At 41.9% G+C, this 14544-nt stretch overlaps 1 protein-coding gene across 2 annotated transcripts in view; it reads right to left on the bottom strand.

Moving 5' to 3' along the window:
- LOC119647243 (protein Shroom) overlaps nt 1-14544 on the bottom strand; it is a 780388-nt gene that overhangs the window by 385632 nt on the left and 380212 nt on the right. For both annotated transcript variants that reach the window (XM_038048109.1, XM_038048108.1), the window contains exons 5-6: nt 11882-12518; nt 1344-2864 (exon numbers count right to left, since the gene is read on the bottom strand). In XM_038048109.1, the coding sequence (XP_037904037.1) occupies nt 1344-2864; nt 11882-12518 (2158 nt within the window). The remainder of the gene's footprint in view (nt 1-1343; nt 2865-11881; nt 12519-14544) is intronic.

Below are 14544 nucleotides of genomic sequence, written 5' to 3'. Positions count from 1 at the left end.
TAGCTATAAAGATGGTTGGTTCTAAGAAGGAATTTTTCAAAGCCAGTTGAAACGGCAGTAAATGTGGTTTGCCACAAACGAGGTCTCCCTAGGTATGTCGGAGCAATATTCTGGATTTGATGATACTCAATCAATAATATACCCCATGAAGGATTTGGGTTGTTCAACAGAAAAATTAATTAGGATCACAAGGTGGGAAGACAGTGCGAAGGAATTCTACGTGCCTATCCCCTTACAGGGTGATAACTTCTTTAACTCTAGCAAATGGTTGCACATCATAGGTTCCCTAAGTAGGTTGAATTCACCTGCCTTTATACAGAATTATCGTCAACTGCTTCGCAAATAGACAGCTCCTCTACAACACAGCGGCAGTGGAATCGGAAGTAACCGGTGGAGTACTTCAAGTATCTGCACTGCTTTCCTTACTACTTTATCAGGTCATGTTCAAACACATCCTGAGTATCAAAACAGGCTGGCAGGCTGCACTTATAAGCTCTGCCGAGGGCATTGCAATCGTGGAAGTTGATAAACACTTTTAAGTTGTACGAGTAAGGTGGGCATGTGGAGCAGCGGCTAGGCTTACCAAAGATTGGCTGGAACCACATGGACTTAACATAAGAAATAAGACAGAGGCTACACTAATTAGCAGTGTGAAATTGAAAGGGACCCTGAAGTCTCGTGAAGGAAGCACCATCAATTCTATTTCAGGCATTCTATACCTCGGTGTGATACTAGATCACCACCCAAACTTTAAAGTAGATCACAATCACGTGATGGCAAAAGGAGAAGATGGGCAACATTGAAGAACCCAAGCCAAAGAAAAGAATGTTGTTGGCAACAGTTGATACATAAGTCAGCCTTATATGAAACGCCAGTGTAGACAAGAGTCCTTAAAGGGAACGTTGTATCGGCTAAGTGCGTTCTGAGCTGCTGGTATCTTTCGAAAAAGATTAATATTTGACAGAATATGATGGCGAAAATTTAAAAAAGATGATCGAAGGAAGAATGGTGGCGAGGGTGCAGCTTGGCCTTAAATATACAGAGTTGGATGATGTGATGCAATGCAGATGTTCCCCTTTGTCTTTAATATCCGATTGAAAATGAACATTTGACACATGTAATTTTTCTATATCCGATATTTGCTAAGTACTGCGAAAACTTGAGATAACTTCAAAGAGAGGAGGTGCGTTTATTCCACGAATGTTTAAGCCCCAAGAAGGATGAGATGCAATAAGTTGCACAATATTTTTTAATGAGGAGAAATTTCATTCTGAATGATATATTAGACTAATTAAAAATTGCACGTCACATATTTAACTATTTCAAATAAAATGTCCACCTACCTTAATTTACTACTTATGGCCACTGATGACGCACGCATCTCCTGTCCAGCTATTGGCATCCTTGGTTTCAACGGCGGCGGTGATTTCACACTAATCGGAGTGTGTGGAGTATTTAATTTCCCGGAGGATGATTTCACATCAACACTTGGTGATGGTATTGAGTATGTATTATGGCTTCGTTTTCTTATAGATGCTCTCGGGTCAATAGCGCGAGGCATCGATGGATCCGGCAATTGCGGAGTACTAGGTGGCTTCGGACACTTTGGAGAAGTAGGACTCTCCAGCTTTCCATTCAGTATCACCTTATGCGCCTTATGTGAGTGCGCCATACTTGAAGCAGGACGGGCTTGCATTAAGTCGGCTGGAGAGGGCTTTTTCGGAACAATCGGTGGTGACAAGTTTTCAAATGTCGATGCTCTGTATAACGACTTTTGACTGGTTGATCCGGCAAAACTATTCCGCCGACTTTGTGGTGGTGGTTTATGTTCGCCATCAGAGCTTTGACGCATGTGACGCAGAATTTCTGGTGGAGGTGGTGGAAGAGGTTCATCTTGATTCGGCAGATTTGTTTCTGTATCTACGACCATTAATGGTGGTGGTGGCAAATCTGGACTTGGGATTCGCAAATTTGGGTTTTTCGGAGGTCTCTCCGGAACCCAATCATCTACCGATATTATTGGACCCATGATTACCGCTCCGTGGAAGTCCTTCGCATAATGTTGCCTTGCTTTCAAATTTTTCTCCCGGAAAGCTACATATTCTGAGGCAGAACTTGTTCTACGCACCGGCATTGATACTCGCCCCCTGGGTGGCGGCGGTGGAGGCGGAGGCACTCGACAATCATTAAACGATAACTTTTCAGGCGACGTAACCGTACTTAAATTGGGTTTATCCTTGGCACGAATGAAGCTTTCACGAAACTCAGCATACTCTGATCCGGATGACGACCTCCTAAGAGGCATTAAGGATCGCGATCGTGGTGGCGGTGGTGGTGGAGCTCCGCCACCACATTCTATATACGGAGAACTATCATCATTTACAGGCGATCTTAAATGACTACTGTTGATAATTTGTTGGGCACTAGGACCTTTGGGGCTAGAATAATTCGACCCCGGGCAGTTGTTCGGCAGTGAAGTTCTCATTTGTGGAATGGCTTCCTTCTGGGTGCTGGGAAGATTTAGAGATTGTGGACGGCTTTGTTGATTTGCGTTTGGCGGTGGCAAAGGCGGGGGTTGCTGAGATGTTTTTCCGTTGGTATCCTTATGGGCGTTCTGTTGTTGGCGTTCAAAGTATGATTGGACGGCGTTCTTTTGGAAGGCTTTTAACGCTGGATTTGGGACGCGATGAGTTTTACTCGGGTCAATGAATGTGTACTTCTGTTGCTGTGCTTGCTGTTGAGGTGGATGGTGATTATGGTGATGATGTGAGCTTGGTACTGGGGATAAATGCTGCTGTTGACGCTCGAAATCACTAATACGATCTGCGACAGATTGCCAATTGTGTGATTGTGGTGACGGTAATCTGTAAGAAATGAAAAAAATGTTAGAGACGCCATAGTTATTTGAAAATTTCTCATAATGTTATGAATTTTTCAATTCATGGTTATTTGGCTCCAATTTCAATGCTTATTTCGAATTTATACTTTATTGTTAAAAGCCACATGTATTGCTATTCAGACAAACGAAGTACTTCAGTGATATTGAAATAATAGCTCCTTTCTTGAGTCGAATAGGAGAGTTTACTTTGTAAATCTTTAATTTTACATTAAACATGGCTCAGAATATTGAAGTTATTGTCGTAAATTTATTTATTTTATTATTACTAGTGTGCAGAATGCCTCGGAAACGATTGAAAGTAGTGTGTACCGATATATCAATTTCAATTTAAATGGGATCCAAACGCAAACTCTAAATTCCATTATCTGCATAAAACGCCATCATTAAAATGATATTCATTAATTGATATCGTTAACATGTCACAACTATTTGAAATGCAAAGCTTGGAAATCATTTCAATTGATATCTATCATTCTCATTACAGCTTTGTATGTAATTAACTTTAATTTGCGCAATTAGCATAAAACTCGAAAAATCCACACATCAATTAATGGTACGAACTAATTAATTAATTCCAGAGTATGAGTTGGAAAATTGCAATTCACAAGATAGATTAGAAAATGAATTGGCGACGAGTAGATACCTAAAACCACAAGGCATCTAGGTAGCGCCAATACCTAGACGAGTATAATTGAAATTGAAGATGTTTGTTGGGATATTGATACATATTGAGGTGTTGCAAGATGTGTTACCATCAGAGGATAATTTGCAAGTTTCAATAAGAATTTCTTAACATCTGATTACAACTGGAAACTAGGCAAGTCGAATAAGAAATCTAAAAAAAATATCGGTTTAACGCAAATGTTTGACTTTTTCTGCAACTGCTGATGACAAAAAATATTCCTTAGTATAGATGTCCCGCATTTTATTTGCTTTATTGTATGTCCTTATATCGACAGCTAACAAACTATAAATTGGAGCATTTGATTACGTAAACGGTAGGATTTTAACCGTCAGCCTCCTCTAGTCGATGTTCCACTTTTTGGCTCAGCCGCCAATTGTGAAAGAACGACTTGTAGTTTCATGCAGGCAGAGGCCACTTATCAGATGCTGCCTCACCCCTCTCTGGGAACAGCGTGGCGAAAGTGCCTCCTTTGCCCCTAACAATACTACACGTCGTTCCTCGCCGACCAAAAAAGTAGGGAAAAGCTTCGCTTTCTTGGAGTTTAGCCGAAAAGCTCATATTCTGCTTCTATTTTAATTTTTATAATGTCATTGTCAATCACCTGCCGCCTTTTTTATTTCCTTCACCCCGCTTAGATTTGCTCCTGATCCTATATTTCCATCCAACTGCTGATTAATCAGCCCCCGGTATGAAATTGCAAACCGTTCGTCCTTTTAAAAATTGGCTGCTAGCTCGAAAAGATGTGTTCTTTTCTTCTTATGTATTTTGAGATATCCAGCGTCGTGTTGATTCCATGAAACCATTCTACACACATATTTCCATCTTTTCTCAAACTCAACTTTACCAATTTCTTATTGATTAGGAGGTTGTCACTTGCACCTACGAGCTGGGCTGACTTATGTCTTTTTGAAATAATAAAAACTTGTTTTTCCTATTCGCTGGTGTTGATTTATTGGTCTTGCAAATACCGATATTTCGGGAATCACTTGTTCCCTTCATCAGTGCTAATAAGACTCGAGACTAGGGAATAGGTAAAATAAGTTTTCATTATTTCAAATAACTTAATCGCTAGAAATACTGCGGAATTACACTCAGATGCCTTATGTCTGCCAAAAGGAATGGTTTCAAGTGAAGTAAGGTATGGAAAACGCACCATAATTATCAAGCACATAAACTTCCCACCACGCTTGGTGTCCTAAGTAATGACCTGATTGTTAAGGTCTAGATATCCACTAGCTAGAGTTCAATCTTGAACCTTGAAGTATATTGCTTTGTTATTGTCTTGTGCGGGACTCGCAGGAAACTTAATTTTCTTGCAAGATTTCCTTTTCCTACCAGGTAGCATTTTTATTATTTCCACAATCCTATTTCATATTTCCTCTTTCCATTGCCGATTGCAAAATTCAATTAGTGCCCTTTAAATATTTATTTTAAATGGTCATATTATCTTTTTCTCAAAATGCTTCCCCAAACCCATTTAATCCGAAAAGCAGCTGCTTCTATAATAAAACAAAAATAATTATTGACTCCTTTTCATCTCTCGTAATTCCAATGCTATGCATTTCCTGGTTGTGCACAATTGGATGCATTTGGCCTAAGCTCAGTTTCTATCGGATCGAACGGTCGATTGAAAAAACGCATGAAGTCGTCCTCGCCAAAATTGAGATAGTCTAATCGAAAATTTATAGCCGCGTTTAGTGTTCTGCGCTGCCGGACACGAGACCAATCTTCCTCGCTGTCCACTGAGAGAAAATGTAGAACACGCCGCGGTGCTGATGTTTGTTAACAAGCGGCTCCCGCGGGATTGACGGAAAACCCAGCGCAAGTATTTTGTAACAAATTCACCCTGTAACACCGCGGATAGATGATATTCGTTAATTTTTTTTGTTTTTGACTGTTAGTTCCGAAGAAACATTGCCGCTGACGCAGTACCAGTTGAATTCCCGAAAAAGTTGAAAATTTTCGTAGTAAAATACCTATGTCATTTGATTTGCTGTTGTTTTTTCCCTTCGTTGTTCTGTTTTTTTTTTACTTCATATTTATTTTATTTCAATTTATTCTCTTACCATAGTTGTTATTTTATTTTGTACGGATATTTTAGTAATCCCTTACAGAAGGAGAAAGACAAATTCGCGGTAATAAATGCTCTTAATGTGAGGACAGAATCCCCACTTCTACCAGTTTTCCTTAAATTTCACATTTTATAGGGGCATCTGCATATCTTACGACATCAATGCAGAAAGGGAACCCCGTAGACTCCGCCTTACCAACACTTGAAACCGGAGAAATATTGAATGGGGACGTGATCCATAGTGGATTTTCTTCCATCGTTCGTGGTACAAGAGCCCTGCATTTTTCAGATCCACCCGAGCAGTCAAGCATTTATTGTGACGAATATTTTCATAATTTCCTGCAAATTTTTATTATTTCAAATTCTGGTGTGATCTCAAAGTACGATGTATAAGACACGTGGAACTTTGCACATGATTTGAGGGACTTGCTGAATAGTCCCAGAAGGTAAAAATAGTTAGTCCGGCTGTCATTTAAGCCACTTTCAACATGAACGTGCACTACGCCAGGTTGCCTCTTTCTTTTACACTCCTAATCAAAATGGAAGGGGCTACATTTAGAAGTACTCAGGCCATAATCCTGAAACATACTCCCTTATCACCCTATTCACTTAAGTTTCCTGTTGGAGGTTGTGCAAATTCTTCGATGTGAAGAGCTTTACGAAAGTTGTTCTACCCAGCTCTGAGGAGGTCGGATGTTTACGATTCCGAACCCCCTCGCCGCTTTTGTCTCCATCTTCCACCACATGACTATATTTGGTGAAAAGAAATTTTTTTACTCCACCCGTTTGCCCTCTTAAATTGTACGTAGCCATGCGTGGGTGTTCAGAGTGGCCACCTCCCCACCAAATTTAGTATACAATCGTTTCTGAGAAAAGTATGTGTGGCAGACAGGTAGGCAGAGAAACGGACAGTCTTGCGGTTTTCGAGAGTAAACAATCGGGATCCCGAGCGCGGATATCCCTCGACCGCAGTAACTCGGTGGTAGACAAGTTGGCTACCGTGGCATCGTACAAGTGCTTTAGACTTCGGAAAGGAGATATTCAACCGAAACACAACTTTGCCAAAAACAAAGGCAAAGAATGATGGGTTCAAAAAAGACCAAAAGAGGCGACTTCCAAGACCAATAAATAGACTCATTCAGGTGAAGCTCGTCGGATTTGAAATCTCCTCATGAAAGCTCAGCAAATGATAAGGCGTAAGATTCTGTAATAGAAGTAGTTTGCTCTATTCTGACCAGGAAGATTTGCCTTTCATGTAGCTTGTAGCTAAAGTAGTTGAGCTGTCTGAATTTATCAAGGAGAAGCAGAACGTGCACCAAGCCACCAGGATGCTTTTTAAAAGGTAGCAGGAAGAACAAAGAGTACCTAAGAAAAAGTTAAAAATTGCTGTTTAGTATAACAGTGTCACACGCGCCCCCTTCACTCAAATAAAAGAGAATGAGAAAAAGTGGGGGAAGCTTCAGAGAAAGGAAAAAATTTAAAGTTCAGAAGGGTGAAAATGTGTGCCCAAAGTGTGAATTTCGGCCAGCGAAGCGAAGCATAAGGAAAGTAAAAACATTGGATGGACTAAGGTCGGAAATAAAAGGAGAAACAAGAAAGCAAAGGTGCGAATTCGCCCCCCAGCCAATTATAACCTCCAGCAAAGGAAATCTATTATGTGGCGATACTAAAAAAGGTCAAAGCTGACCCCGACCTAAAAGACCTAGGGGAAAATTTCGGTGAAATCCGGAGCTAAAAAAATCCAGCGTGGGAAAAACTGAAACTGACACTGACTTCGCAATCAAGTTATAAGGTCGTTTGGGGAGAATATCGCAGTACGTTCCCAAACACATGAGTCCTATATAAAGTGCAAGGTCCTATAGGAGGTGCAGGACAAGAATTCAAGTTGAAGGAATTCGGAGAAGAATCCATCGTGAGTGCTAGAAAAGCTTATGATGGCACTCAAACAGCCACAATGCAACTGCCATTGGAAACAGCGGCGAAGTTGTTGGCCTTAGGGAAAGTTCGTATGGAATGGGTTGTTTACCGTCTAAGAGAACAGATCTCTCTAAAGGGTGCTTCAAATGCTTTATGTGGACATTTCGGCCGGTTCGAAGTCGAAAGTGTGGGGAAAAACGACATATGGCAAGGAGTGCAATAGGGACATAAAATGTATTTTGTACTCAGGAAAGGAGCACATTGCCACAAGTGGAAAATGCCTGAAATTTAGGGAGGCGTTAACTGCAATCCAAAAACGGGGTTAATATAAATAAACCTAAATCACTGCAGGGTCACACAGGATTTGTTTGGGCAAACCACTTACGATTCCGCGATGCAGACTGCCATTATAAGTAAACCATACAGAGCCATACAATATATTAGGGTCAAGTAACTAGTAGCTTGGTGTGGGCAAAGATAAACGTAGGCAATCATCTTTGAACTAAGAAGGAGGCAGGAGGCCCATCCACAGCAAGTCAAATTCGAAAAGAACGCCAGGATTCCCCACTAGAAGGCCCAACTACTGGTGGAATACTTAACTAATCAGCCTTCGATCGACTTGCCATCGAGCGAGAAGAATGGCTCAGAGGGCAATAGGTAGAATCGATCAAGGGCAAAAGAAGCATGCCTATAGAGAAGCCCACAAGTACCTCAAGCTCGCAACCTTCCCAGAGGGAAGTTTTTTTTGGAGCTCTGTTCGCAGGCGGTCAGAAATCTGTGGGTTAGTGCTTATAAAATCGTGATGGAACGATTCAGAAGCCGTTCATCTCCGCAAATTATCTCTACTCTCTTGTTTAAAATCATCCTGGTATTATTTCCCCAGCAGGGGTATTGACACGTTCAAGCGACGCTTGAATATAGGACCAATTCCGGCAGAGACGAGCTGCAGGCAATCGGCGGTAAAATAGTGGACAAAAAAGCCCTCGTTTGGATGGCATACCAAAAAGGTCCTCAAGCTTGCCGTGTATTTCAAAGCGGATATTCCTGCGGAGTTGTTCGAAGCGTGCGTGCCTGAAGGGATATTCCTTACAGCATGGAAGCCGCAAAAGCTAGTACTGCTGTTAAAGGCTGATAAACCTCCAGGTAGACCCTCATGTCTTCTAGACACTATAGGGAAAATGTTGGAGGGAGTAATGTACACTAGATCACTCCCGATCGTCCATAAAGCCAAAAATGCAATTCATGGAAGGGCAACGCAATTCATGACGCTGGATGTGAGGAATGAATTTAATTGGGCCAATTGGAAGCTTATGCAAAAGTCCCTAGTGATGATTGATGTTTCCACCTATCTTGCCACTAGCTATCTGTGAGAGCCGACGCTTTGGAATGACACCGATGGTGGGCATAAGGAATACATTGTATCCGCGGGGGTCCCACATATACTGGGCCCCCTAATATACTGTGAAACATTATGTACCGATTCCGGTGGAGGCCACGGTAGTGGATTCCAACGATGACATAGCACTGGTTGCAGTCGGAAAGCAACTCGAAGATGCGGAGTTGTACTCAAGAAAAACAATCAGTGCTGATAAGGCATGGTTAGACAGCGCTGGATGGCACCTGCGGCGGAAAAAACTGTTCACCTTACTAAGCGTCACAATTACACGCTAGACCAAAAATTACTCTGGAAGACACATGTCGGAAACACTTGTCGGAAAGCCACGAGGGCTCTGATGACTTGCAGATCCATAGCAGGAAAAAAATGGGGTTGTAGCCCGAAGATACTACTTTGGATATATACTGCAATAGTAAGACCAATGATTACCTATGGAGCGGTAATCTGGGCAGAAAGAACCCAACTCAGCACACAAGCCAGGGAATTACATAAGCTCCAAAGGCTGCCTTGCGTGTGTATCAGTGGGGCAATGAGGACATGCCCAACGGCATCCCTGGAGGTCCTTCTGGGATTAACCCCTCTCCATCTACACATACAGATGCAGGCAAGGAGATCAATATTCAGGATGGCCGGTAGCATGAGTGAGGCGGGGAGCTGCCTAAATCGAAGGAAGATTGATATCCTTTCTAGGCGGTATCCCGAATTACTGATACCGAGGGACAACATGACAACGAGGTTTCACTTCGATAAGAAGTTTGAAACACGTTGGAGTAACAAGACAAACTGGGAAAGCGTGGCTGCGACATACGGCTTAAACCAGCAACTGATTACTTGGTACACTGACGGATCCCTCACAGCAGAGGGAGCGGGTGCCGGTGTCATTGGTCCAAGGAAAATGTACTTTGAGCCAATGGGCAGGTACACTAGCATATTCCAGGCGGAAATTTACGCCATAGACAAATGTGCCTCCTTTAATCTGCAAAGGAACTACAGGGGGCAGAACATAGCTATTCTCACCGATAGCCAAGCAGCGATCAAGGCACTTAGGTCCAACCAGGTGAACTCTAAACTGGTATGGGAATGCCTTGAGAGACTGAATACACTCGGCTCGTCCAACAAGGTCTGGATACTTTGGGTTCCAGGCCATGCTGGGCTGGAAGGCAATGAGGCAGCGGATGAACTAGCCAAGAAGGGAGCAGGGATGCCTTTATACGGGCCAGAACCCTTCTGTGGCATCGGAAACGATTTCATGGCTATGAATCTAAGAAACGAAGAAAAACGGCTGAGGGAACTATATTGGGCGGGCCTACCAGGGATGGAGCAGTCCAGGGTGCTTATTGGGGGATACGAACCCATGCGCACAAAGGATTGCTTAAACCTCACCAAAAAGAACCTCCGAATCATAGTGGGAATTCTCACTGGTCATTGTCGGCTGAACTACCACCTAGGGAAGCTAGGGATATCTACGGACACTGCCTGCAGGTTCTGTGAGGAGGAGGACGAAACCTCTATGCACGTCCTGGGACAGTGTCCAGCACTTGTGCAAAGTAGGTCGATACATCTGGGAGAACACTTAATACCAGATGCAAAGCTGAAACTTCTGGAAGTGGGGAACATACTAAAGTTCCTAACGGTTACTGGCCTGCTTGAGATACTATGATCAACGGGTACACTATAACCAGTAAAAGGGGCACAATAGTTCTTCAAGGACGCGGTGCGACTTTCCCTTAACAAATAATAATAAGCGTCACAATGAAAATTACACCCTTATTCGAATTGGGAATCAGATCATCGCCTCCAAGCCATTATATACTTGGGAGTGATGATTGATGGAAAACTTAATTTTAAGTAGCGCATGGAGTATACTCTACTTACTATACGTTACTTATAACCAGGGTGCTGAGTTCCATCTTGATGTCTGCAGTCCCAATTTGGGGATCAGCACCACATGTTTTATGTAACACACATAACCTGCGTGCGTTCTACAGAAGAATAGCCCTAAAAGTATCTTCTGTCTTCAGGAATGATGCCGACATCCTGACAGACAAGATGATTAACATATATAACATCAGATTCTTCTCCCTTTTATCGCAGGTGAAAACAACCAAAAGGGAGGAATCTATACACAGATGACAAATGCGATTGTACCAGTGAGAAAAGGGTCGTTGTATTTAGAGGTTGATTCCTTCCATCAAGGAATGGCTAGAGAGAAAGCATGGAGAGATCAATTAAAAGCTCACCCAGTTTCTCACCGGCTATGGAGAACAGGGTAAATTCCGGTGTAGGTTTCAACTGGACAGCACATCTGATTGCAGTGGCGTTCCGAAGGACCCAACGCACGTATTCCCGAGGTTCATGGAAGAAAGGTGGAACTTAGAGGAAACTCTAGGTGAAGTGCTATCATCGGAAAATTTTGTGCGGAGAATGGTAGCTTGCCAGGAGGATTAGGATGCGATGAACTCCATGATGATGATGATGGTTACGAACGCCGCGGATAGAAGAAAGGACACCTAGCTAGCGAGCGTACTCCGCTCCATGATGTGATGGTGGTTCTGTGATACAGGAGGAAAGGGGAGTCGGAGGTGGTTTTAGTGAGTAAAAATCCCAGACTCTAACGTGTCCAGTCCAGAGTCATTTGAAGGCATCAATCTCCTTCAAAAAGGCAGACTAATAAGTTTAGGCTTTAATAAGTTTTTGTTCTACACGTAACCTTAAAAATTGGGGCCCATCTTTTTGGAAGTAAAATTAATATGCTTTGGATATGATTCTTTCAAGAGAATCTAACCAAGGATAATTATTGTGGATCGTATTACGTCTCAGTTTGATTTTTCTTTATTTTGATTCTTGGCGCTAGAACAATTTTCAATTTTCTGAATGGGCACCCCAATTGCAAATAAATAAATATTCACTTACTTCATGGGAGTCATCGGCTGCTGTGAATTGCTTTGCAGTTGCGGTTGGGCTGTTTGTGGCTGTTGTTGTTGATTTTGATGATGATGCTGAGTCGGGTGGACCTGATGCTGATACTCCGTCGTAGTACCATTAACTGGTTCAGTGTAGGTACTAACAGGAAACAATCTATGGTTACTACGATAGGACGTCGAGACGGCAGTTGCTGTTACTACTGTGGTCGAGGTTGCGGTTGATGTCGCTGTTGCCGCCGATGACAGCGAAATGGACGTTGGCGAACTCGACAATGATGACAATGATCCAGGCGAAGGAGCCGAACCGCCAAGGCTAGACGTTGGCGGTGAGGCCACGCTTGAGGGGCTCTGATAGTGATGATGATGATGTGGATGACTGTGAAGATGATCCACTGTACCACTGGCCTTGTGATGGCTAGACGACACTATCGTCGATGGTGGAGGATGGTAGTGTTGATGCGAATGTTGCTGCTGATATAGAACGGACGTTTTGTTACAATTTACTATGTTTGCCTCACTCGTCACGCTCATCTGATCATCGTTCATGTACAGGACACTTTCGCTATTGTGACGTTTGGGCGTCAGAACACGCGAACTGTGGGCGATCAGTTGTGATGAAGACGAAACTGTAAGTGAAAATAAAAGATAAGATATGAAGTAATTAATTATGTTCGTTATGATGTTATGTTGGTTTAAAGACGAAGCGCTCAATGGATATTTAGGTGAGTGGGATATAGACCATGGAAGCAAAAATGAGCCTGTCGTTAGCAAAAATTACACCTAATTTGTTTGGATATAAGAGGAAGTCTATAGTTTCTCCATCCAAAGACTTCACATAAGACTTTCCACAGTACTTCAGCGGCTGTGGTTCAATTTTAGATTTGGTTTACTTTGGATTTTTAATCATTATAATAGTTGCCATTTTCATATGCATAAAGAAGTATATGGTCGATTTACGGATGTTGGCTTGACGATATCAAATTTTTCTTCCAGGCAGATCTCAGTATATCTGGTTCAGAACTTTTTATCCTCTTTTTATTATGTCTGCATTATTTCTTCCAGCTTGTCTTAGAGGGAATCGCTTTAAGGTAGATAAGTTGACCCATCTGCCCTCAATTCTTCGACGCCTTGTATGCAGCAATTTTCCCTTTGCTGCTCGGTTAAAAACGTCGACTTGAAAAGGACGCTGGTTTTAAGGCTTCAATGAACTTTACCAATATATACCTGTTTATGAGCTAAGACTAATTGTGGACATGTGCCCGTACACTCTCCAGTATATGACCAAGTTAAATTTATTGCATTTTTCAATTAAAATAAATGTGCATTAAAACAGCATCCACAAAAGAGTTTCCAATTTTAACGTTGAAGATTCACTAATATGAAGGAGGAAAGTTTTTACAACGCCCCATACAAAAGGCTTAATATGTTCTTTAAGCTTCTCATTTAGACAGCGTCATTGTTGGAAGTGGATGATTCATAACACAAGCCCGGAAGGGCTGTGAGAGCTGATCAAGGAAGGCATGCATAAGTTCAAATTACCTCCAACAGTATAGTCTGAGGATTAGCCCAAGCCATTAGGTCAAATATCCTTGAGATGGTAAAGTCGAATGAGTTTATGTCTGCCAATATGGTAGCCAATGAATATTAAATGTTAGTTTCGCACAGACTTTGAGAGATTCACTCCTAATGGTTTTTTGACCACCGAAAAACATTTTAGTTTTTAATTAATTTTATGATTTTTTTATAATATATTAATTTTAATTTATTAATATACAATTAGCGGATATTTTGGAGAAAGATTTGAGCGATCACTTTGACTGGGCAATTATTGCCAATAACGTTGCAACGGATAATAATGCTAGTGAATGGCGCTTAGTAGCGCTTGGCAATAGTTTGGAAAGATAAGGAATACACAGTTGTGCAATGAACATAATTTCTGTCATTATGCCAGTCCCGATACTGTAGTACTCACTAATGTACCGTGCTGGATTTTTCATCTGCCAGTTCCCTATTACCCGCAAACGGAGGAAGAATTATGCCAACAAAGGTAACCACAGCGCTATTGGTTGGGTCCTATGTTATACGCACGTAATTGAGCAGTCGCCGATAGTCTTCTTAAGCTTATGAAATTCGATCTTTGTTCAAGAAACAGAGCGCCATGAATTGCGAAAAATTTATCAAAAATATATAGGAAAGATGTCCTAATATGTAATGAATCATCATTACAAAAAATATGCATGCACCTTTCACTTCTTTGATGGTGTGATAGTCGAGTTGGTAGACTGTTAGCCTCTCCATCTCTTACATTCGAATCTGGATCCATCATGGTTAGTCGTGTTCGTCTTTGTGCTTGTAATGCTGTGTAGGCTTAGCACTTGTATAGTATTAAGTGTGATGATGATGAAATAGGAGCACAGCCTCATTGAAGCCGAGAGACTAGAAAAATTAAAGTAAGACAGAAGAGTCGAGCGTAGGCAACTTCGTGGGTTCAATATTTAAAGAAGTCGCAAGCAACGTTTGCAGAGGATCTAACGTAGGGTCGTAGACGTTAGTCAAGTTGAGTCCACTAACTAGTCAGTGTGGAAAACAGCTAACAAGATTAACCGAACCCTAACTGCCACTGGTTCTTTACAGATGTTCAATTAATACCAA

Source organism: Hermetia illucens, chromosome 1 (genome assembly GCF_905115235.1).
Source record: "Hermetia illucens chromosome 1, iHerIll2.2.curated.20191125, whole genome shotgun sequence".
NCBI classification, from domain to species: Eukaryota; Metazoa; Arthropoda; class Insecta; order Diptera; family Stratiomyidae; genus Hermetia; species Hermetia illucens.
This window is presented reverse-complemented; position numbering and strand designations above follow the sequence as displayed.